Below are 26010 nucleotides of genomic sequence, written 5' to 3' on the forward strand. Positions count from 1 at the left end.
TCATCTGGCATAGGATGTCGTATTCCTCTCATTGCGGTATTCTTTCATTCGGCCTTCAAACATTCACACATGCACACGCACGCACATCAGACACTCACACGCAGCATTTCACACACAGACACAATCACATACGCACACAGTTAGAAAGTAGTCTAGTCTAGTCTTGTGGGGACACCCAATTCAGCCCCATTCAAAATCATATTTTCCCTAACCCCTAACCTGAACCCATATCCAAACCTGAACCCTGGCTCCTAACCTTAACCCTAAAACTATCCCTGACTCCTAAACCCAACCCTTAATGTCATTCCAACAAAACGAAAGAAAGTCTGAGAAAATGTCCCCACAAGTTCAAATTGGTCTTGTTGTAATATTCTTGAGGGAACTTCTGGTCCCCATAAGCATAGCTAACCAATTCCACACACACAATCTCACAAAGGCGCACAAACAAATCTTGCTTTCAGTATTCACACAAACACGCGCACGCCCGCGCTGCATGGATGGCCGGGCTAAGCTTGATGTGGCACACTGCTTCCCCAGGGTTATTGAACCGGGAGGCTGTAACCTAAACACTGCATTGTGGGAGACTGTGGCTTTCTCTCTGACCGCTGCCCCCCTGCTATCTGCCAGATAGGGCGTTTTAATTGCTTACAGACACAGAGCCCCTATCAGGGATTGTAGTGAGCTCAGAGATAAGGGTTACATGGAGTCAAGCATTAGTAACAGGATGAGGAGACCACAGAGAAACAGGGAGATGGAGTCCCCTTGGGAGGCCGGAGGCTGATGGATTGTGGGTAACAACTAATGGTCGCCTGTTGGTTCAGAGCCGTCAGAGAGGGACCCCAGCGTAGGTCAGATGTGACTTGTGCCCTGGCAACAGAGAGGGCATGTGTGGATCGTTCTGTTGATGGGATACTGTGATGCACAGCTGCTGTCAATCCAACAAGGCAATTACAATTTTGGTTTGTTTTGTGCGGGTATGTGGGAGTGCTTGTGTGGGGAGTACGGTGTGTGTCACACGTGTGTGTTGGGACTGTGCACATGTGCGCGTTGAGTTTGTGTGTGTGTGCGCGTGTGTTTTGTTTGTGTGTGCGTGTATAAAATGTGACTAAAAAGAGGTTAGTGTAAGTTGTCAAGGCCTCTGAATAACTCATGGGGAAGAAACACCCTCACTGGGTAAATGTCAGGAGACAGGGGACAGGGCCAGCTATGAGCCTCGCTCATCGCCTTATTTACATTCCTACCCATAAGGTGAAATCACAGGAGAGAGAAATATACAGTAGATAAAAATAGAGAGAGCGAGAGAGAAAGAAAGAATTAGACAGGGATGGATGCACAGATGTAGAGAGAGAGAGAGCGAGAGAGAGAGAGAGACAGAGAGAGAGAGACAGAGAACGTGAGAGAGGTGGAGGAGGTGGTGGTACCAGAGGAAGAAACAGTCGGGCGAGGAGTTCAAAGCCTCGTCCTGGGCCCCGCAGATTCCTGTCAAGCAGGGCACACAGCCTGAATGTCTGAACAGAGCAGACGAGGGGGGGAAGAGAAAGAAATCCAATCACACCGGTATGCACGTACAGTAGCATGCTAGGAATGCATATCAACAAGGCCAGGGCTGGGGAGCCAGGGTGGGCGCTGGGCTGGGTGGGCTGGGGTGGGCTGGGGTGGGCTGGGTGGGGTGGGGTTGGGTGGGCTGGGGTGGGCTGGGGTGGGCTGGGTGGGGTGGGGTTGGGTGGGCTGGGGTGGGCTGGGCTGAGCTGAGCTGAGCTGAGCTGGGCTGGGTGGGGTGGGGTGGGGTGGGGTTGGGTGGGCTGGGGTGGGCTGGGCTGAGCTGGGGTGGGCTGGGGTGGGCTGGGGTGGGCTGGGGTGGGCTGGGGTGGGGTGGGGTTGGGTGGGCTGGGGTGGGCTGGGGTGGGCTGGGTGGGGTGGGGTTGGGTGGGGTGGGCTGGGGTGGGCTGGGCTGAGCTGAGCTGGGCTGGGTGGGGTGGGGTTGGGTGGGCTGGGGTGGGCTGGGCTGAGCTGGGGTGGGCTGGGGTGGGCTGGGGTGGGCTGGGGTGGGGTGGGCTGGGTGTGCCGGGATGGGGTGGGTGGGTGGTCTGGGGTGGGTGGGCTGGGGTGGGCTGGGGTGGGCTGGGTGGGGTGGGCTGGGGTGGGCTGGGCTGGGGTGGGCTGGGTGGGCTGGGTGGGCTGGGTAGGGTGGGGTGGGCTGGAGTGGTCTGGGGTGGGCTGGGTGGGCTGGGTGGGCTGGGTGGGCTGGGTGGGGTGGGGTGGGCTGGGTGGGCTGGGTGGGCTGGGTGGGTGGGGTGGGGTGGGTGGGTGGGTGGTCTGGGGTGGGTGGGCTGGGGTGGGCTGGGTGGGTGGGGTGGGGTGGGGTGGGGTGGGGTGGGCTGGGTGGGCTGGGTGGGCTGGGTGGGTGGGTGGGTGGTCTGGGGTGGGTGGGCTGGGGTGGGCTGGGGGATAGGGTTTCTGACTAGAGTAACACTGGCACTTGCTGTCTATATTCTGACTGAATGAATGACTGGATGGATGAATGTATGCATGGATGATTAATAGATTAAATAGTGCACAAACGGACTGAAAGTATGCAACCATCCGACAGTATGTCAATTGCTTATCTTAATATCCACCAATACAAACCAATCCACCAATCTATCAATCCACCAATCAATTAATCAATCAACCAACCAATCAATCAGTAGATCAAACTCTTGATTTATTGATTACTTGAACTTCTGCTGCTCACCCTAAACTGTGAGCCGATTTACTGGATCAAAACAGTCCACAACTCATTGCATTGAAACAGCAAGACACAGGAAGTTCTTGGCTGTTCAGTCTGATGTTCTGTTCACAGTGCTGCAGTCCATGGGTCTATCACCCAGACACAGCCAGCTCCACATCCTGTTAGCTTGCACCTGATTTGGAGGTGTCAGTTGTCCTCACCAGGCTTTATTTAAAGCAGGATGATCTGACACATGTCTGGAAACATCTGCTCGGCGCACAGCATTTCCACTTCTGGCAAGCACTGTGTGTGTGTGTGTGTGTTGAGATGATACAGTGGAGTGCCGAAGTCTCAACGCATTATTATTCAAAGTAGCAGGGCCAACACATCCCCATAGGACCCCAGTGAGTGTGTTAGAGAAGAGGCCTTTGTAGGAGTTACCGTTGGACAGAAACATTGGAGATTTCTGGCCCAACATTGCATCATGTGTCTGAATAAAAGCACACTTTGAAGCTCCTCTGGAAATGTGGCGCCCGTCTTTCCCTGTAGTTCTTAATTGTATCAGGACAGACCAAGTGAACCTTAGAGTTCTCACAGACAATGTCTTCAGTTCATTTGATAAGATTTGGGGATTGTTCTCTGATTGGATGCCCAGCCTGTGGCTGCTAGCCTAATGATGCCTCGCAGGCATGGGTGTCAAGTCAGACTGGGCGATTGGAGAACAATAGTCAAACACTACAATTCGGCCAATTTGTCTTCCTAACTCAGCGAACAACATTAAGGCAATTGAATGCCAACACATGTCCAGCTCTGTGCCAAGCAGGCTAGAGGGACTAACAGTGGAGTAATGCAGCGTGGACCCAAATGGCCTAAAGAGTTCCACTGTCCAATCCCAACATTCATCATGTATTCCTGGGGAGATTGTTTTTTTTTTACATTGATGGGTTATTGATTAGCCATCTAAACCAAGATGTCCCACTGTGCAGTGATGACAACTTTAACATAAATGTTTCACAAGGAACAGTGTGAGGGGCCCCAGTATAAGTACACACATACACACCACAGTCACATGTGTGTATAAGATTGGGGAGTGTGTGTGTGTGTGTAGGGGGGGGGGGGGGGGGGCTTTGGACGCGTTCTGACTGATAGTAATGAGCTCCTGCAGACAGGCCCTGCCGTGCTTCCAGTCGGCACGGAAACCAATTATCCACAGGCACCTGTCTAGTTTGGTTGCAGCTGCGCGGGTAAGAGAACGCCAGGGTAGTGATAGTAGTCATCACTGTGTTCTCCCTGGTCTTTGCCCAGCTGCTTACTGTTCCATCTCCAGGGTTCTAATGAGGTGGCGGGCTCGGTTCTGGAATGTGTTGTTCTGTTTGAGAATGAACTTTTCTGTTCTGGAATGCCCTGTTCTGGAATGACCTGGTCTGGAATTACAGGTTCTGTTCCTGAAATACATGTTTTGTTGTAGAAGGTCCTGTTATGTTCTGGAATTACATATTTTGTTGTAGAAGGACCTGTTTTGTTCTGGAAGGCTGTATCTAATGTGGGTTTTATTTGTTGGCTTCCTTCCGATCCCCTCTGCTGTACTCACCTTTTACTGGGTTAGGTGAGGATCCTTTGAAGTTTCTTTGTGATGTTTAGTTAGAGCAGAAATACAGTGTTTGAGACAAGTGTGTGATGCCTCGCTAATTGTGTCCACCCGTCCGATACTGGGAAAAACTGCATCATGTTAATGTTTCCTTTCATATCATGTACGTGCAGGTGGTTACCGCATGCATGTGATTCCAGTTGTACATTAGCCGGCCCATGCTGTAACACACCACACAGATTACTATGTCATTTCCTGCGTGATGGTGCATTTAAATGACATAGGTTTCCATCATCCCACCATCCGGATTATATAGCCCTGAATTTCCAAAATCACCAGAATGTATTCCTTAAATGTGGGGTTCCATATTTTACCATTCATTGTCATACATTACTTTCCGCTCACAAAGCAGAGGCCCTGGACACCATGTTCTTAATCATTTAAATCCACATGCAATCTGGCCCGGCCATCTTAGCCAGGGGAGCCATTAGCCCCTGCTCATTCCAGGGGAGATGGAGCCTCTCATCTCTCTCTCTGCCGTGCTCCGCTACATTTCCATATCGCCCCATTTCAGCGTTTTCTCCTAGAAGATGGGAAAAGTTATGGATTAATTCCAACTAATCCTCACGTTTTTCTATTGCCTTTAACGACTTGTTCTGGCCTCTGACACCCTGAATGTTCCTAGGCAAATGGGGCTTCTCTTGGACGAGTTCCCGTCCTGTGTTTAAGGGTTAGGGGGTTTATATCTTTGTTTAGTCATGAGCCCCCCCCCTCACCCCCCACCTCAGTCCCCTTCCTTCTCTCTGTCTCTCTTCCCGTCGGCACCTCTGTGTTTCTGTCTCTGCCTCTCAATTTGTTTCATGAATAAATTGTGTGTACGGCAGACGCATCTGGGCTTGTGACCGTTTAGTGGGACCTCTAACTCTACATAACCGCTGAACTGACAGACAGGCATTCATTTAGTCCTTTCACAAATTCATCGGGTGCCACAAAGCAATAGACAGGCAGACCAGCAATGGCCCTACACACAAATCAAGACTGCAGCACCAACAACGAATAACGACGGAACACCTCAACATGATCGCACCTGAACACCACGTATCAGCCAAGTGCTCGACATACTATCATCAGCATCCTCACACTGAAGTGGACCGATATATATCGGTCCACTTCGGTCCAACGCTCTGTGGTGGAAACGACTCCTCTGTGATCCCGCCGTGACAGCAAGCAGCGCAGGAGTCAGCGTGACCATCAAGGCAGAGCACCGGCTTACGGCCCCGCGCGTTCAAAGAAGCCCCTGAACCGTCTCGATGAAAGTAATCTAATGCCACAAATTAGCCTGTCACTTAGCGCGGATTAAAACTCCCGTGAGGACAGGATCTAAAATAACTTTTCACCCTCCTTGTTCCTGATGTGAAAGAGGAAGTAAGAGGAGGATGGGGGAGAAGAGAGGAGAGATTGGGGAGGAGGGAGGACACGGGAGAGGAGAGGGGACGAGAGGAGAAAAAAAAAGTGGGATTCCAACTGAATGTCTGAACCTCCACTCAATTGCTATGTGTAATTATATTGACCCCCCCACTCTGACACCCCCATTTTGAAAAAACACGGGCGTTGTGTTTAAACACTCCCAGATCCTCTCCAGAATTTTAAAACCCTGCCTCATCAAAATACAGAGCCGGCTACTCCAAGCATACCGTACAGTCCATAGACTATGACACGTGGGAGGTTGGAGAGAGAGACATAGGGAGGAAGAGAGAGAGAGAGATGGAGGTGGAAGGAGAGAGAGAGCGAGAGAGATGGCGGGGGAAGGAAAGAGAGAGGGAGGGAGACAGAGGGAGAGAGAGAGCGAGAGAGAGAGAGAGAGAGAGAGAGAGAGAGAGAGAGAGAGAGAGAGAGAGAGAGAGAGAGAGAGAGAGAGAGGGGAAGGGGAAGGGGGAAGGGGAAGAAAAGAGAGAGGGAGGGTTGAGGATGCTCAGAAGTGATGTTGATAACCTGAAGGGCTGGGGCTGCATAACAAACCTGTGAGATGGGATGCATCCTTAATGGATCCTCCTTTTACCAGGCTGTAGAACAAGGCTGCGGAACAAATGAAATACGAGGTGTGGTTTTGAACCCGGTTTACAGTAAGGTGACTGGAATTGCCTCTGTAAACAAACACAGACTCTCTCTCTTTCGCTCTCTCTCACATGTACATATCCGTTAAGGTGGCAGGAACTTATTGAGGCTCACATTAGATAGATTTGTCAGGTGTTTTTTTCTGGTGTAGAGGCTGGGGTGCAAAGACCATTGAGTTCTATTCCTGGACTGGGCCGCTCACCTTGGCCCTCTCTCCTATCACTCTTAGCAGGGATCTACGAACATATTGTCCCCAAGGTTCAATGGGGCAAAAAATAAGAAGTGTTATTGCCTCGAAAGATATCCCTTAGTAGCAGGGCTGAGAATACTGCAGAATGTGTCACAGCTCACTGAGGATCCTATCCATTTAGCTAGAGGACCAACAGCACTGCAAATATTTGTAACCAGTTTCGGTTTATTGCATCTTACAACCTTCCCGATACAGTAAGTATTACGAGTCAAGTGTTGAGATGATAATTGGCTCTCTGGTATTACGGGCTATGGTGCTAATTAAAGAGGTTTCATCATCATCACCTGTCACTTTCTCGGCTGTCCTTGGTACGGCAAGGAGGAAGTTTCATTAGATCTCTATAAATAGCATATCTCACTCTGGCACAGCACTCTCTTCACCTTTTCTTCTCATGAAAGCCCAGCTCAAAGCGCTCAGGTGCTCACAACCTCTGTTCAGACTTCTTCCATCCCTATTGGCTCCTGTTAATCCGAGGTGGGACTTCCTGGTTTTCTGAGCAAGCATCTAGCATAGGAGCCATGTTCATGTACAGGACAGTTTATGCTGTGTGTCATACACATAACATAAGACAATGTTGCATTTGAACACTTTCTTTGTCAAATAACGTCTATCAAAGTCAGTGTCAGTCCTCTAAAACTTGTAAAGTTGCAGGCCCGGTCATAGACTGTGGCATATTGTGACTGGGATACTGGTGTGGAAGGTTCCAATTTCTTCCCTTTATGGGCTATATCTAAATAAACAGGGCTCCCAAATAGCTCGTTAAATCTGCTACAAAAATGCAGGAATGGTCAGTGGATGGTTCTGCTTGTCTATGGTCAGAAACCACAAGACATATTAAATATATATTCAGCTGTAAGTGGTGCAACGCTGAACACTTGGGGTCTTTACAAACATTTTACTAAATGTCAAATGCTTAGTTAATGTCGAACCCATATAGTATACAGACTACTTCAACCTGATGCCTATAGTCTACATACATAACTGAATGAGGCAGTCACTTTGCAGTCTTGTGTGGGGTTGGCATGTAAAAGGATGGAAAGCAGGGCCTGAAAGATATTCCCCATTAATATTTTACCAAGCTGTTAGAGGTTGTCAAAACATATAAAAAAGTGTGAGATACACACACACACACAAACACACAAACACACACACACACACACTAGAGAGCAGGGCAATTTGACGATTAGACAAGCAGCCTCAGTAAAGGCAGTTAACATCATACAATATTTATATAATTGCGGCAGACGTAAACATCCTAAATGTTTCACAGAATAAAACTAAAGCAATGTGAATTGACGCCCACACAATAAGCAACAGCAATAGCTTTTTAAATGCTTGTAAAAACACATCTATAAACACATTTTGGCTGAACATCAAAGACTGATAAATGAATACCTTATTACACATTTCTCTATCAAAAGTACTGAGCCTCACATTGGTTATTAAGAGTTGAGTCCAGGGTTGGAGGGGCACGGGAACAGAATAGTTATAGCATTAATCCATCTATGATTTGATTGAGTTCTAATAGTTAATGCAGATATGACTGCACCCTCCCAGGGAGTGGGTATTGGGCATCCGCTTTGGGCATGGAGGAAGGTTATAAATAACCCCAAACCTCATCAAGCCTTGTTAGTGCCGGCAGAGCTGCACTTCCTGTGCGGATGTGACAGAGGTCATACACAACAATACAATCACCGTTAAATTCTCAATACGATCTGTGCGGAGGGTGAAGGCCCAAGGAGGTCCGTTGACACTGGGGAGGACGGGGCACTCTGCATCCTCTTCAGATAAATGCACTGTTGGATTACTCTCACCTGAGTTTGGCTTCACTGGAGGAAGATTTTCACATTACTGGGAAAACCAAAGAATAATTATATGACATCCGACTTATACGAGAAGTGAAGGCGCTGGTTTAGCGTCATGTTAATGTGAGGTTTATTGGACAGACACCTTGTTTTGTCATTTCACTCGGCCTGTTAGTGATTCATTAGTGTGATGAGGAGATAATGTCTTAAGATGTGTAGCTACTGAACTTGTCTAGAAGGGGAATAACCACATTTTCTGTTGTGCTTAAGAAAACTAAACACATAACTGATGACGGATGAAAGTGCCTAAAGAGCCAACTGAAAGGAATGACCTATAAACTGTGTTTTTGGTTTTCATATTGCTTATTCTTAGAGTAAAAATGACTTCATGGATTGTTGTAGCTGTGCAATATCCCACACAAATGTTTGGACTGCCTTCATTGATAATTCATAAAGCCTTGGTTAGGAGAGCAACATTAGGACGCTTAAAAATAGTCCGTTGTGTGATGAGATCATGGTTCATAAAGGGAGGTGGATGGGGAAACAAGCACAGTGGCGGGTGTAAATGCACTGGCTGAACCTAATTGCTAATGGTGCCTGGTATAATTTGAAGGGAAATGGATTGAAATATCACCCTGGCTGTGTGTGTCTCAGACGCGGCGATGAGAAGTCTGATCAAAGGGAAACTAGGATAGCAGCCATTTGGCTGCTGCGTTTATTACGAGCTTGGCCTCTTACATGGCTCACGTCTCTGTGTCATTACTGAAGGTCATTATGATGGCTGGAATGAAAGGGCGCACAGAGTCAGTGTCGGGTAACGAGTCTCTCAACGCTTGCTCTTTGAAGTTGTCTATGTGGGTTCAGACTCACTCAGGTCAGACTTGACAGGGTCCTTGGTTTTATTTATATGAATTGGTCACTGCATTCTATTGCTTCCTATATCTTTTCAGTTTTTTGTTAGATTTGTATTTTTTTTGTTAGGATTGTGCCCAGGGAAACTCCAGATGGACATTGCTCAGGGTACAGTACAACCCAGTCAGTAATGCATCCTAGGCATCCCTATCAGCAGGTGATATGGCAGCTGTGTTGTCCTGTTTGGGATCACTCTGAAAAGGACCTCAAAGACAGAAAGCGTTACCAAATATGGCCGCCCCCTTTTTGTTTCCTGTGACAGAGAGGTTAACGGACTCGGGGCGCCTCTGGACTACAGCTGCGGAGGAGAACGAACAACGCTTGTTTTCTGACAGTCCAATCGTCGTCTCGCAGCCAGGCGAGGTGACAACCTGTCACGCTCTGAGAAAAGCACGAGATAGCGGGAAAGGGAGAGAGAAGAGGGGATCTAGTGAGAGAAGGAGCGAGAGCAGGAGAGAGAAAGAGGGACAAAGAAATGGAGAGATAATCCCTGTATCAAATCCGGCTCTGGAGACAGAGAGAGATTCTTTTTTTTTTGTACTTTCTACATCCACCTGTCCTTGTTTACCCCATTCCTCATTCCCGTCAATAACAACATTTTTGACTCCCTTTCCTTCACATGAAGGGCCACCTTTTGTCCAACTTCAGGCCAAAACAACAGCCTGTGAGATGAATAGCACCTATGTCAGGGTTCATTTTGTACAGCATCACAAATCACTTGAGCCACTGTGTCATTGTAAAGGGACTGAACCACAGCAGTGGAGTTCTCTTCATTTATAGCCCTCATTTACTGTGTTAAAGACTGCAGTTGGTGTGTGTGATTAAGTCAACTAGGGTATGGAAACAGAAGTCGTTCGTGTGTGTGTGTGTGTGTGTGTGTGTGTGTGTGTGTGTGTGTGTGTGTGTGTGTGTGTGTGTGTGTGTGCGTGCGTGCGCGTGTCTGTGTGTGTTTGTGTGTGTGTGCGCGCGTGTTTATGTGCATGTGTGTACTGGCACAAGCAACCTTGCCGGAGTCTGACTCAGTCAGGAAATGAATATGAACTAAGTCTTGATGAATAGATTTCCCTTGTGGAAGAGGGTTTTTTTCTCCACCTTTGCAAACAAGATTGTAGTTTATGGAACAAAATGGCGTTTATTCTAAGTAGGCCAAGGTCGATAGAGCCTTTTAGCCACCAATGAGCAGTATAGTGGTTTAACGGCAGAGAAATTAAGTGACGTAGGCCTACATGTGACGGGATAGCGTATTTTTGGATCAGATCATTGAACAGTACTGAACCATCGGGTCTGCGTTTCAGCTAGCCCAAGTTACTTTATTCTTGGCCAGCTACCCAGTTTGACCAATATCAGCACCCTTCACCATGATTGAACCTCTAAAGTATTTAACCCTTGTGTTCTCCTCGGGTCGTTCTGACCCATCAGTCATTGTGACCCACCGTCGTATTGCGACAACTTTACCGCATACAAAAACAAAGTGAAGCATTTTCTTTTAACCGTCGGGCTGTCTCAGACCCCCCACATTGCGAAGGTTAAAAGAAAAGTATTTTTATTTGTTTTTGTATTGGGTAAAATTGGGTAAACACAATGATGGTTCGTTATGAACCTTTGGGTCATGTGACCCGAAGGCAGCACGAGGGTTAACAACGATAAAAGGCTTGAATTCCTGTCAGTTTCTAAAGTTGCAACAGCTTGACTCTTTGGCACAGAGAAAGCCTCCATCTCTGACGTCCTTGTTTAGATGTGAGTGAGTGTTGCTGGATGCTTCTTGTCTCTCTCAGGTCAGATCGCAGCGTCTGCTCCGAGGAAGGATGCCTGGCTCATAGCCCTCGCTCCTGACCACTAAGGCCCAGCTCCGCACCTCAGATCACCTCAGAGCAGACTGGGAGCTCCCACTCTCAAACACTCTCTTTGTAGCGTCAACTTGAAAAGTGTAATTCAAAGTTCAATAGCTAATGAAACTGTATTCTTCCTTGATCTTCTGCTGTACTTTAGATGTACCCTATTTGTACATTCTACTGTAATTTGGATAATAGCTAAATTAATAAAATATAAATGTGAATACACAGCTATAGAAGACAACCAGGAAGCATGTACAGTAACATTTAAAGCGGCCCTTCCTAAAAGAGCAATGGAATACCTTTACAGGGTCCTTTATCAATTTAAAATGACATTTCATTGGAATTTCCATTTAATCATTCAAGTCCCTCCACAGTGAAGTGGTATTTGCCATTCTGAGTCTGTAAAATATCCTAGATACATATAGATCTGCAGCGCGAACACTTTTTTTTGCGAGTCTGTGTGGAAAAGCCTTTTTGCAAAGCGATTGTTGGAGAGCCAGTGGCAGTGCCCCTCAACAAGGTCAAGTAGAGGCTTTTAAAGCTCTGCTCATCGGCCTGTGGCCATTCTATTAGCTTCACAGAGGGACAAGTCAATGAGAAAGAAGAGGTGCATATGGGTTCGAGGATCGGAGTGCAGCACAAAGGGAAATCTTGCTGGGCTCTTTCTGGGCTTCGTTGGCTTTTAACCAAATTTACTTCAGAATTCAGTTCAGTTGAGAATATGTGGGGAAATGCTGTGTTTTGAAGGTGATTCGGGTATAATGTAAAGAAATACAGTTTCAATCTCAGATGACTAGGAACATGAATTAGAAATATAAATAGGAAAGTCACTGAGGTGGCACTTTGGAAAAAACACGATATTCTGATGAAAATGAGACAAGAGGCTTTAATTTACTACAGAAACATAACATTCTCCGGTGCCTTTTTAAGATAAAAACAACCTCAACTCTCAACGACAAACCCCAGAATAATTATGCAATTTATTTTGGTAGTATGTGTTTATTACTGTTTGTTCTGTGTTTGCTGTACTCTAAACGTAAATGTGTGATATTCCTGTTTTATGCCAGTAGCAGTTTCTACATATATTATGCATTTACCCTCATATTTTGTGACAGAAAAGGTGCTGCATGCATTAAACATGAGGTTTTATTAGAATAAAACACACAATTAGAACATTCTAGCACACTGTCACTATCTTAATGAGAAACAAAGTCTGTTTCTTTTCTGTGAAATATATATCATTTGCATTTTTCACATAATAATTGAAGCAAAACAAAGGTTATGTGAAGGCGAATGTGTTAAAAAAAATCCCAAAACATTTTCGTAGAAAAACCAACAACAAAAAAACAACACAAGTCATTTATCTCTGTTGCGTGATTGTGTAGTTAGAGAGAGAGTATTTAGCCAGTTGATGAACAGTCTGTGAAAATCAATACCTTGGCAGGTCCCTAATCACATTTTCAGACTTTGCTCAGCACAGTTTCCCCAGGAGATCCTGACAACCTTAAGTTTGCAGTATCATACTCTGCATCTTTAGTTTTAGAGGCCTTATGCATATTTTTCCAAGTATAATGAAGGCTTAGTCCTTTTGTATTTACTCACTTATTGCTAACCGATAGAGGTGTATGATGTGATAGAGTACGTACAGCATTTTAAGTGGCCTTTTCATGCAGTTGCGTGCAGTTGCATTCGTCTTTTCATCCAACGACACCCTCAAAGGTCAGGTCATGTTACATCATTTTGAAAACCGAAATTAATTACATGAATAATCTGATAACCCCTGAGAGGGACACTCAATCTATCCGTCAATGCTCCGGGCGAAGGAAGAGGACGAGGTGATCATGAAAGGGCGTAAACGAGGCATGTAACGCAGTAGGCTCACGGCACCCGATACCTGCCCTCTTCCAGTAATTACCGTGCCGCTTGTGTCTCTCATTTGAAATCGGATCATTTCCTGTCAAGGATAACAAGCCTGATGGGTGATGTGCTGCAGGCTGCCCTCGCAGATCTCCTCCTCGCTCCGTTAGGGAGACGAGGCCCCGCGAGGTCCAGGGATGAGGGAGGGGAGGAACGGATTACATTCGAACAGTGGAGCCCAGGACCTCCCCTCTCTCTCCCCCTCGCTGCTGCTGTCAACAAGCTTGTCAGGGCCTGTGACCTGGGGCCGTGGTCGGGCCTGCATGGGGCGGAGGGGGGAGCAAGGGGAGTGGGGGGGGGGGGCTTCACCCGCTGTTCCTGCTCTCCAGCTCAGAGGGCCCCTGCATACCTGTCAAAAAGGAGGAAGAGAGAGAGAGAGAGAGAGAGAGAGAGAGAGAGAGAGAGAGAGAGAGAGAGAGAGAGAGAGAGAGAGAGAGAGAGAGAGAGAGAGAGAGATGAGAGAGTGAGTGAGTGAGAAAAAAAGAAAGACGAAAAAGAAAAATGTGCAAGAGAGCAAAATAAAGAGGAAATGTGCAGCAGTGTTTGGAACCTTGTAAGCTAAAAAAAACAGGTGCTGGTAGAATTGATTCCCCACTGAGTTCTCAGGTGCTCCTGTAAGTATGAATGCTCACACATTTCCATATACGCCACCCAACTAATTGAACCCTGCATCCTGTCACCTCTCGCCCTCTCTCAGGATGAGTGATCGATGCAGACAGAAAGCAACCAGAGGTGCTCTACTTCTAATGGTCTGCATGGTAACTCTCTTGGAGATGCCCTTGCCAACAGACAGCCACAGAGGTAAGTCAAGTTCACCCAGACGAGAGCAGCCCGCTTATTGATCTCTTTGTGAGCTCCTTTAGCCAGTGGTCTGAGGGAACCTACAACATGTTGTTTAGAGACGTCTGGATGATGTTTGGCTTGTCTTGTAGTTGTCAAAACTTTCAGAGCCCTGCTACTTTTGTTTCACAACTTTTCACAGACTGTTTGCATCCGAATCCGAACATTACATTGGACATGTTCATCTGAGGGTTGTGTGATGGGATTCAAATGTTTGGAGCTTTGAAGGACTATTTATAGGAGCAGTTCTTGAGACATTCTCTTGTGTTATTAGGTGTGTGTTGTGAGGGCATCGCTATACCCAGTGAGATCAATTACGAGTGAACATTACAAATGGAAGCATCTCACATGTTTCAAGTCTATCTCCCCCACTGGTAATACACTGCCCCAGGTAATTGGCAAGGTGATTTCCTGGACATGCAGGATGGCCATTCGCAGGCATGACAGAAAACGTTGCGCTCACTTCCTCTCCGTCGACCAATTAGAGAGGTGCGTGCGTTGGCAGAGGGCCAGCGTGTGGCTTTTTTGATTGGCAGAGATCCTCCACTCAAGGCGCTCATCATTTCAAGCAGGAATTGGATCAGAATAATCTCACACATATTCAATTTATATCTGATAGCCTCAGCACCATCTAATTTCCCAAGAGAGTTATTTTTGTGGCTTTAAACCTGTTATCATTCAGGGGATGAAATGAACCCAGAACACGTTCAGAGTCTACAAAATAAAAACTCTTCCATGAGAACAGAAGAGGTAAGAAATTATACCATTGGAAAAACCAGGTAAATCTGGTTGGTTTCGTCAAGAAAATAAATTGATTTTCTAAGGCCCTTTCTCTGTGAGTGCTCCCCAATAGATACATACACACAGTACAAACATGTATAAATTGTATTGGTGGATTCTGTCAGCAAAACACATATGTATATATTTTCTTATCTTCCAAATGCTCTCGCTTCCTGTTCTGTCAGTGCAGTGGATGTGTCTGGTTTAATATGCTGAGATGTGGAGCAACAGTCATGTGCTTCAGCTTTCATGTCAATCAGGAAAGCACCAAACACATGGACTTAGACTCTTCACTCGGCTCACAGCCTTCAGTTCATCACCTTGTTTACACTAGCTCTTTGCTTCCACAATATTGTTGTTTTGTATATGCTGGTGGAAAGAATATGTAACTCTAAATAGTTTTTTTAAATGTGCTGTAATGACTCTAAGGTCTAACTTCCTTCATGATATGATCAGATATTGGATCTCTCGAATCCTTAATCCATTCAGATATCCATTCAGATATAAAATCAATCTATCGTATTCAGTCTGTTGAAGGGTCTAAATCCAGACAGATTGCATAGTCTACAAGAACATTGAATAGACAGTGTAAATGACCCATATGCAGTGGCCTTCAAAGTGTTCAGTCACCCAGTAAGCAGTAAGCCCTGTGTGTGCCATGTGACAGCCTTTTTTGCTCCACAGGCATCACATGATAGTATCCTGTCATGTTCATAGGTGCTTTTTAAAGGCTTTTTCTCCATTGATGGTGTACATCTGACAATTAGCCGGCCAGTAACAGAACTCATGGATTACCAATAAAGGAACCGTAGTTTCCTCTTGACTCTAGACCACAGCTTTCTGACCGTTTTGGAGGCCTAGTTTGTATCGCTCCGGGGCACCATCCATGCCAAACGAAATGATCGATACTCGGGTAAGGAAATAATTCAGCAATCTCATTACATTGTATTTTTAACGACATTTGATTACACTGCCTGGTGTAATTTTCAGTGTGCCTTGAGGATTTACCTTCGTGGCTTGTTGCTGCTTCCGTGGAAGATGGCAATATCAAGCTTTTCTGTGTGATTATCGGACATCTAGTTTCAGTCTACATGTACTCTATACTGTATACTATTATACCAACATACCATATAACATTGTTGTTGTTATTATTCTTATTGTCAATATAACATTTTCTGTATGTGTTTAGTAAACTGACTATCTTGTTATTTTGCACTGTTTGCGTTGTGTGTTGTAGTCTCAGACTTGTCCACAGTGTGACTGAGAGGATCCTCTTGACTGTACACAGCCTGAAAAGAAGGGCAGTTAATCTCACTTTCTTCACCTTTCCACGAGAGCAGAATATTGCAGTAATTACAAACTGCTTCATAATTGATGAAATGTAAACAATTTATCTTGACGCCTCTTGCTTGTTGTCCACAGAGAGACAGCTTAAACAAAAAAAAAACTCCATCCGAGAAATCATTTCAGATAATCATAATTGTTTGATGACAATAATGATGTGCTGTTTTTTACACTTGTCCTAATGGAGACCCACAGAGTCTGTTTCGGATCTGCTTAGCAGCCCGACACAAATCAGTGATGCAGCCTCGCCAATTATTCAATACCTTGATATGTGCTCTCCTGTAGGCTGTTCACCCTCCTCAGGGCCTATGTCAGCACAGCAGGTTAAGGGTGAAGCTATGGCTACGAGACAAAACTCATTCCCAAGTAAATCTATTTCCTTGGTTTGATAGCAGGGTGGTGTGACAGAGGGCCCTGCTGAGGCTCTGGAACCAGTCTGAACACGTCTCGCCGCTCTGTGTGAAACGCAGGCCAGCCCTCTGGAGCTGGTTCATCTGCAGTGCTGCTCTTACACGGATCTAAGCCGCCACGCCTCTGAGCATATTTGTCTTTCATAGCTTTTTTTTTGGGGGGGGGGGGGGGGGGGGGGGCGGGGGCTGGGGGCTGGGACGAGTCAGCTCTCTGACACGCTACTTCCAAGGGAGCGGTTCCGTTAGGGATGCATGAGCAGTGACAAGGGAGCTTGTTCGTAGCAAACACCATCAAAAGTTGTATGCATACAAAGAGCCTCTCCTTCCCTGTTTCTGCAGTCAGAGCTGCCCTGCTCTGCTCTGCTCTGCCCTGCCATGACATCCACAGACTCGAATTACTATCAACAATGGCTTTAGTACATTGGCCTGGTAGAAATAATTATCAAGCGATGTTCCAACTAATCAATCCAGATAAACTTTTTCCCCTGTGTAAAAAGTACAACACTTGAATGTATTGCATCTTTAAGAAAGAAAACAACAATAACTTTTCATTGTGCTTCAGTAATATTTGTGCACAAAGCTATGCTAGTAATTTAGCTTGTTGTACGAAACTCCATCTCTGTATACTGTAGGCTGGGGCTACTAGAGCTGCCAGCGATGGCCGAGTTCTGCACGGCAACTTAATTTGTTGTTTACCACATGGGCAATAACGAACTATGCTGAAAGACACCTCGAGAAAATGTCACGTTCAATTAAAAGCGCATGAAGCTGCATAGCCCTAAATAATTCAGACAATGAAGCACAAGCTGGAAACTAGCAGTAAATAAAGTAAAGCTTCACTGCTCTTTCTTTCCTTCTAGTGAGAAGCTACTTAGACAGGGCAAACAAAACAATGACCAAAAACTACCTGCAATTACCTGGATTTATTTCAAATTGATGAAGACTTCCATGGTTCTTTATTAACCGCAGGAGCTTCTAAAGGAATTAGCCACCAAATGAAAAGACATTCCTTTGGCCCACCCTTAAAATATACTTGCGACTCTGTAAGTCCTAACCACTCTGCTGTTTCTGGGCTCTATCCAAACCAATGATTCCCCCTTCCTTCCACTTAACAACACCTTAGTGCAGCTGACTAATGCCAACACTAGCTAATCTTAAGAAGGTGAATTAATAATCTAAGTTGTGTTTTATAACCTCATCATGGGATGAAAATAAGGTTTCTTCAGTCATATTTAATCATTTGGATCTTGTTCTTTCTTGTGGGCATGGCGTGTAATTGTTGATAATGTACAGGGGCATGATTCAGTATCAGAAATGCAGCTAGACTTTTTAACAACCGTAAAACTATATGACCACTGAAATACTGTTAGAAATATGCACTTCTGATCCTTAATCTTATGCATATTTTCTTTGCACACTATTTGCACGTCCCTTTGGATAAAAGCATTTGCTAAATGAATAGAATGTAAAATTAATGAAGTATGAATATTAAACGTGAGTGTACCTGAAGTCGCAATAATGTGTGTTTTTGTGTGTTTCTCAGTGCACCATGTCAGGACCGGGACCTGTGAGGTGGTGGCCTTGCATCGGTGCTGCAATAAGAACAAAATAGAGGAACGCTCCCAAACTGTCAAGTGTTCATGCTTCCCTGGACAAGTGGCCGGGACAACCAGGGCAGCCCCATCCTGCGTAGATGGTACGAACCAGCAGAATCATTGATTTACCACTTTAGCTAAACGAGGGGTATTTCTGCTGAGATCATCAGTCATTTCTACAGACACTACAGTACCTTTATATCTGTAAATTACTGTTAAAGAGCTGCACAGACGGGGTCTTTCCGACATTCAAACCCTCTATGACTCATCAGTCCCTGGTGTTTGTTACAGTCAGCTGAGCATTGCTGACAACAGTGACTATTTTATATCTCTTTTAGCTCTGAACGGTAACTCTCTCACTTGTATGAAGTGCCCATAGTGCTGTGTGCCAAATACGTGGGAGACCGTCAAGACTGTGCATGAATCTGCATGAATGTGCATGTGGCACCTACAACCTGGGGTGGCGAGGCACAAGAGTAAATCTCATTTCCGTGACACATCTTGGTTGTCTCCATGTGTGGTGTTTTGCCTGGAAGACAAACACAGGTTTTTTTTTACCTCTGCAACTGAGTGCTGATGCCAGATTCTTGTCACGTTGATACCGTTTGACATAATCCTCAAATTATTTGTTTTTCTGCAGATCTCATTTGCAGCAAGCAGGGAAGGTGCTTCCATGAAATAAGTGTGAAATTACAAAAAACAACAGTATTTTTAAACGGAAGGCCAAGTCAAAGAAATGCTTGCCTTTCAGAGATGAACAGTTTAGCCTCAATGTATTTCTTATCTATTAATAACAATACATGGATGTTTTACTGTATTGAGAGCCATAGTGCTATGATATCTCTGATAATCAACCCCAAAAAGGTGGATCCATGTACAGTATATGCATTAATAATGTCCACTTCAATCAATCAAAGACTACAGCGTTCCACTAAAATGGGAAGGAGCGTTCTAGAACCGGGATGATTACAAAGCGACTCTTGAATGTTACTGAGGACAATTACGGACCATTGTGCCAGCCCAGTTCAAGCTGCCAAATCAATGACCCAGCACATCACTTACTATGGTAATGTGACAGACCACCAACTAGGCGCAGATAGCCCTTCTCTTTGAGCTGGAGAGCGGATCACACCTTGAGTCAGTCCCTGCTTGTGTCTGACCTCTTCCATGACATTTTAAGTATTGACATTCTCTGCAAATTAAAGCTGTGTGCCAACGGCCCTGTTTAAAGCACTCTGTGGGTGATCTCAGATAAATGATCATCACTTAACCTTTTAATTATTCTTCCCTTTTCATGGAGGTATACCTGGGGTCTCATCTTAGCGTGAGACCTACCTTCCTTTCACGGTCTTATTATTGTTTGAAATGCAGCCTTTATAACATGGTTGGTTGGAAACCGAAAGAACATATCTACAGATGTACAGCAATGATCAATTGTTACATCAACCGATAATCCGTTTCTGTGATTTGACCTTCTGCTTAAGTATGAATAAAGAACATTAATTACAACATTTGCAAGATTTCATGTTGGTTTGGGTATAATTCAGTGGTAGAGCATTTTAATACAGATTAAGATGTTGCAGGTTCAAACAAACGGACAACCCTTATGACCGACCCATTTAACCAATTCCCAGATTGATTTTGTGTGTTAGATGTCTTGTAATGTGAGTGATGTTTGTGTCTTCCGTAGCCTCCATAGTGGAGCAGAAGTGGTGGTGCCAGATGAACCCTTGTCTGGACGGAGAGGAGTGCAAAGTTCTGCCCGATCTAAAAGGATGGAGCTGCGCTACGGGGAACAAGATCAAGACCACCAAGGTAAGCCCTTGAACAGCTCAAAATAAACCAGTCTCAGAGAACCAGCTGCTTTCTAGAACCATCTTTGCGTGTGGGTATATATCAGTGGTAGAGCATCTGACTGCAGATCAAGAGGTCCTAGATTCAAATCCCCCCCATGTACTATGTGTTGCTTTAGATAAAAGTGTCTTTAAAATAGTTGTATCATTCGCCTTGTAAATCCTTCAACCAGCTAAAAGGAATAGCTCTATGTACTTCACTGTACTTCAATCATTTGTCAAGGTCAAGATGTTTCATCTTAAATTACACTCATCCCCCGTGGCACTACTAAAAATGGCTAATGTTTGCCGTCCCTAATAGAAGCCCTAGAGGCCTACTTTCAATTTGCTGCCATGTCTTCCTCGCACTCTCAGGCCATCTTGAGGACCCCAAACCTGCAAATTACTCACTCCAATTACTTGCTTTTAACGCGGTAACCTGAAGCCTGCATCCTTCTCTGGGTTATGACGACCCCTAGACTTTGGTTTCTGCCTTTCTCTCTTTGTAGTTAATTATTTAGACTGGCCCCACCACACCTGCCTGGTGCCTGGTCCTATTGATCCGGGGAGAAGTCGGGACCTCGGGACGGAGCGTTTCATTTTGGTGGCTACACCACTGCGCTATCAATGGATTGATCAACCGTTTCAAACCACATGCACGTGTTAATTTCTTTTCTTATGAAATCTAAAACCACCCCCCCCCCCCTCTCCACTCTCTCTTTTCTGTTATCGTTGAAAACATGGAACGCCGGAAAGATTTCATCCGACCGGGATCAGCTTTGGTAACCATTGGTGCCATGAAGCTGGATTAAGGTAATGAATACTTCTTGTTGATGTTGATGATGTCTGATTCCATTATCTTGGTGTTCGTTTTGATATTACTGTTAAACATTATGGTTTTTAACTTAATGCGTTTCAATGTATTTCATGTTTTTCATTTCTGCATGTACTTTACCAGCAAAAGAGTAATCAACTAACTATTACTGTTTACCTGTTAATTGGATGGAAAACGATCACTGCATAATTAATTCACCATAATTACTTTCTAAACAGGGTGTGATTCATCAAGTCTAGTCCCCTTAAGGGACCTATGACTTATGTACCACAAAAGACTAATTGCTGCCAAATAGAGTATGAGTAAAACCTTGGAGAAAATAATAATGTAATTGGATTTTGAAAAAATAAATACACGTATATGATAAGATGACACAATAAGAAATGTATTTTTGGGTGTTATTTTTCTAAATGCAAAAGATAGGATTAGGGTTAATAAACAAGCATTATTGAAATCCGTTTCTTCTATTCATTAAATTAAATTGAACAAAACAGCATCGTACTGGTCTAATTGGTTTAGCTCTCAACTATATGTTTCTGCACTTTTGGTAGATGGAAAATACATTGCCTGGAAAGACATGTCCATCCTAGAATGTGTCTTCCTCCTGCCGGGTAAAGCCCCAGTGTATTTCAAGCACAACCCTCTATGATAATTATAAGCTATCGATGCACTGTGTTTTGTAAAATACAGACCGTTCTGTGTCACTAACCACTGTAATGCTGTTAGAACTGTGCGCTTCTGGTCCATGACTATCTGCGACACTAACCAGATGCACTATTTTTGTATGTAAGTGTCTGCTAAATGACTAAAATGTTCATGTAAATAAGGATGATGTACCACTCTGCACATGTTAACCCCAACTGACAGGAAAGGACTGGTTGCCACGGTGAGAGGGTGGGTAATGCCTGGCAACCCAGGGCTGTTTGGTGACTTCTTCAGACACCTTTTCCATATCTGTGTATTCAATGGCGTTTTCAGTCACCTTCAGTAAAAGAGTGTGAATTTCTCCCCAGCCTGTTGGCAACACAGTGAGCTACTCTAGGAATGACAGGCATGTACGGGGGGGGGGGGGGGGGGGGGGGCACACCTTTAAAGTGTCACATTGCTTTTAATATTCTCTCTGTCATCCTTTGTGACGATCTCACAAAATCACATTACCTTGTCACTTCAGAAGGACTGTGTTGGGGTGGTGCTGGATTTATTTCTTGTACTGAAGGCACTTCTCTCTGCTGGTAAAACACTGCCTGTGCCCTTTGTCTTTTTAGCATGGAATTATTCTCAAATTAGTATCACATTAATCACAGTGACAGCCTTGAATGTAAATGACTCTTTGAAGGGGCTGGAGAATGTATTGCAATATGCACGACAGGGCACTTTCTCCTTTAACATATGCAAACCTAAATATCTAACCTAAATATCTTCGAAAACTACTGCAGCTAGGTTTGATATGATTATGTGGGTTCTGTAATATCAAGTTAGAAAAGGCCTAGAGCAGCCTTTGGTGGAATGTGTTTTTTTTTTTTTTTATCCCTCCCGTGGGTAAAATAATTCAAGCAAATTTTCCGAAAGCAGTGCACAGTTTTGAAAATGACTCCAAAAAACGGTCTGATTGTTGAGTGTCACATTGGATTTTGGGGGCGAGGTTTGGTGGGGTCGGTTACTATAATGAATCTGTCAAAACTGTCTGCGTTTTACACAAATTCAGCAGCAGTGACATAGCATTACTGCAGCTGTGGCAGCCCTCTTCGCCTGTCAGACCGACCCGTCGGCCCGTCAGCCAGTTGGGGTTTGTGGTGGACGTGGTTACAGAGGTGTTATGTCCGGTCCCTGTGAGCCAGGCTTCTGGAGGCCTTTTCCAGAATGTACTTTTGGCGAAGCGGAGGAGCCTGTCAGTCAGTGGGAGCTTCATGACGGCTAATTTAATCTGGAGGAGGGTCCGACAATGAGTCTTGAGAGTGTCTGACAGACTCAAGTTGTGGGGGAAGGGGGGGGGGGCATGTGTGTGTGCATGGGGGTTTGGTGTGTATGTTTGTGTGCATGTGTGTGCAGGTTTATGTTTTTATGCTTGTGTGTGCATGGGTAGATGTGTGTGTGTAAAGTAAGAAAAATGCACATCCACCATTCTTTTATCTGACAGAATTTACCATCTCTGGTGCTAAGTCAGGGCTCATCTCATAAGGAGCTTGGAGAAGCTGAACGCCCAGCAACAAAAGCTGATTTTGTTTCAGTTTACCTCTCCAGGAATCCCCCTAGGACATCACAGCAGATTGAGTAGAATTGAATAGAACAGAACAGATTAGAATAGAAAATAACAACACAACACTACAGAATAGAATAGAGGATGAACACAATAGAATATAATCAAATAAAATAGAACATAATATGATAGAAAATGTTATTGTACGCACAGGTCAAAATCTTCCTTTGGCAAAAAATAAATCTTCCTAAAACATCCAAAACCAAAGAACCAAAGAGTTTAAAGTGTGGATCGCAATCATTTCTGTTCATTGCAAAAACTCAGTTGAAGAATGAATTATTGAGAAAACACCTTTCGCCTTTTGAACTAGGTTTTGCATTATTTTCATATGATTGTCCCTGTCTGGGTGTGCAGTCAGTGTGACAGAGGTAAATTGGTTGGCTATGAGTTCTAATGAGTTTGCATTGTTTGGTGACCATTGCGAACACAGAGAGAGACTCCGTAATAACTACTGATAGCTTCTCTTTCCTAATGTGTTGCTTTTTCGTATTAAACTCTGTACATTTAAGAGACACGCTCAAAACAATACAGAAAAGGTTTTGAGATTGACAACGATTGGTCTGTTCTTAATGTGTTTGGCATACTGTACTGTGACGTAACCAAACTTTGAAAATATGAGTTCAAGGTTTTTGCTCATCATGCAATTGCATCACTAGACTGTAGAAACTCAGCAAAGCTTCTTCTCCTGGTGTGACCTATATATCTGCTTGTCCAAGCAAACGTAACGTTAAAAGACATGTGTTTCTGTTGCAGGTGGACCACTAGGCGTTTGCAGGAGAGATCTCAGAGAGTCTCTGGTGCACCTGTGGAACACCACCAGGGACTTCTGAGATGATGCTGAATACCTTACTGTAAATAGACACTTGCTTCACTGAGGACTTGGATCTTGGAGAAAGACTTGAAAGCACAGGTTAACAGGTAGAGACATCTGGAAGAGAAGAGAGTGAACTTTGGGACTTTTGATTTTTAAAAGCCAACTGTGGTTGACAAGAAGTGTTTTTATTCTCTAGCGTTGTACTGCTTGTAGTTGACTACAATGGTGACTTTTGCCTAAATATCATTTGTAAAGTACGTTTTTTTGGGTGGGATATGTATTTGCTCTGAATATACGATATATTCCAAGTGTAACAGGGTGAATTTGACAGAAAATCCAGTATTTTAGCAAGATCAAGTATAAGTATATCAAAGGGGATTTTCTTTTGATGAAAAGTTTAACAACCCCAAATTTTAAACTGTAGTAGGAGAGCTTAATAGATACAATTTGGTGAACTTTAAGTATACTGTATTTAGTGAAGATGCAGGATAATTCTTAAAGGATAACACAAACAGATTTTCTTCAATTCCATATTTTGTGAAGGACTATCAGAAAAGCTAAAGCGCCTTCCTCTAGTTTTTGTCACAAGGAAACCTAACATACCCTAAGTGAAACCAGACGCAAACACATTCAAATTAAGGGCTGGAGGTGGTATAGTCCACTGTACCCTATAAACAAAAATGAAAGAACTTGACCTGATTGCCCCAGCACAGATACTCTAGGGTGTGATTGTGTATAGTGCCCCACTGTCTCCAGATATTAGCCAGGTCCATTACTGCATAAGATTCATTTGCACATGCTTCACTTTAACATCAGAGGATCCTTTTATGAATGTAGAACCACAGAAAGAGGAAGCTAACGCTCCAGGGAACCCAGAGAAATGCTGAACATATCGGCTATCTGAACACCGACTCTAAATCACGACTGTCAGAGGGCGGGTCATCAGCAGCAGAGAATGGGCTCTCTAATTCCTCCATCTGCAAGTATTGTTCTGTGAGAAACACAGCATTTTTAGAGTAGAGCTATTCAGCGGTCAGATAATATCTGCCACAAACATAAGTGGGATGGAAGTGGCTGAGTACTCTTATAAACCTGCTCCTGTCCTTCTGAAAATCACCCTGTCAAATCCGGTCGGCTGCGTCAATTTGTCTCTGCTGTGTTGAGCCGTGAGTCCGATCTGGATGGCCATGTAAAGTTTATGTAAATGTATGCAAGCTGAAATACATTCATTCGTTTTCAACAGCACTAGCGGAGTGGCTGTGATTTATTTTCTTTCTTCACCCCCCCCTCCCTCCCAAAGATGATTTATTTTCAGTCAGATTGATATATTTGATTTGCTGATGATAACTTTCCAACAGGTATTGCTGAAGCTTACTCTGTCTGTGCAAGTGATAACATCGAATAATAAACTATGGTTGTGTAACGAAACCTTTGCGTTCGTGACCTCTAACCTGATGCCGTAGGTAGATTCATCTAGATGTCTTTTCTCTCTCTGGGATCGATCTCTCAACAGAGTTTCCTGTTGAAACTGATATGATTAAGATGTATCAGCTTCACTTTGTAAAACAAAACATGGATTGCTTTCACACTCTTCCTCACTAAACCCAATGTGAGTCCCAATCAAGAGTGAACTCACACACACCTACACACACACATCTAATTGTGGATATATTATATATTCCAAATGTAACAGGTTTAATTTGACAGAAAATCCAAGTAAACTGTGGGGAGTTTCATGATACACAGATCAAATGAAACATTTACATGTACATTTGTTGACTTGAAAAGGGAATTTAAAATGACAGCGACCTAATGGATGCTGAGTGTTACTGATATCCAAACCCCCCTTGGTCAGCCTACTGCTCCAGGAAACCACACTTCTTTTGTTGTTGGAGTTATTTCAGCCTTACATGTTTTTATTTTCCTCCCGATTTTTATGGACATGATCTCTGTATCATCTTCAGTTAGAATTTCAAGCCCTGTGTTTTGGAGTGAACTGTTTTCACACGTCAGGTGACCCTCACGGCTAACCCGAGAGTGCGTGAGACACGGAGAACCTCCAGCAGAAGACAAGCCTGGCCCACAGCGACGCGGCGCAACATGTCTTACAGAGCCCTCTTGAGGAGTATCTTCCTTCGTACCTGAAGCATTTGTCTGCTACAGAGAGGGTG

The 26010-nt window shown here is 44.4% G+C and overlaps 1 protein-coding gene across 2 annotated transcripts in view; it reads left to right on the plus strand.

Moving 5' to 3' along the window:
• The window catches only part of LOC134037882 (chemokine-like protein TAFA-2), a 30687-nt gene extending 5426 nt beyond the window's left edge, over nucleotides 1-25261 (plus strand). Inside the window, exons 2-6 of one of the 2 annotated variants that reach the window (XM_062483441.1) lie at nucleotides 13830-13933; nucleotides 18050-18202; nucleotides 19792-19916; nucleotides 20443-20746; nucleotides 23779-25261. In XM_062483441.1, coding sequence (XP_062339425.1) covers nucleotides 13831-13933; nucleotides 18050-18202; nucleotides 19792-19916; nucleotides 20443-20454 — 393 coding nt within the window. In that variant the 5' untranslated portion in view covers nucleotide 13830 and the 3' untranslated portion in view covers nucleotides 20455-20746; nucleotides 23779-25261. The remainder of the gene's footprint in view (nucleotides 1-13829; nucleotides 13934-18049; nucleotides 18203-19791; nucleotides 19917-20442; nucleotides 20747-23778) is intronic. The other variant, XM_062483440.1, reaches the window with a different exon arrangement.
• Nucleotides 25262-26010: the final 749 nt, after the last annotated feature.

Source organism: Osmerus eperlanus, chromosome 17 (genome assembly GCF_963692335.1).
Source record: "Osmerus eperlanus chromosome 17, fOsmEpe2.1, whole genome shotgun sequence".
NCBI classification, from domain to species: Eukaryota; Metazoa; Chordata; class Actinopteri; order Osmeriformes; family Osmeridae; genus Osmerus; species Osmerus eperlanus.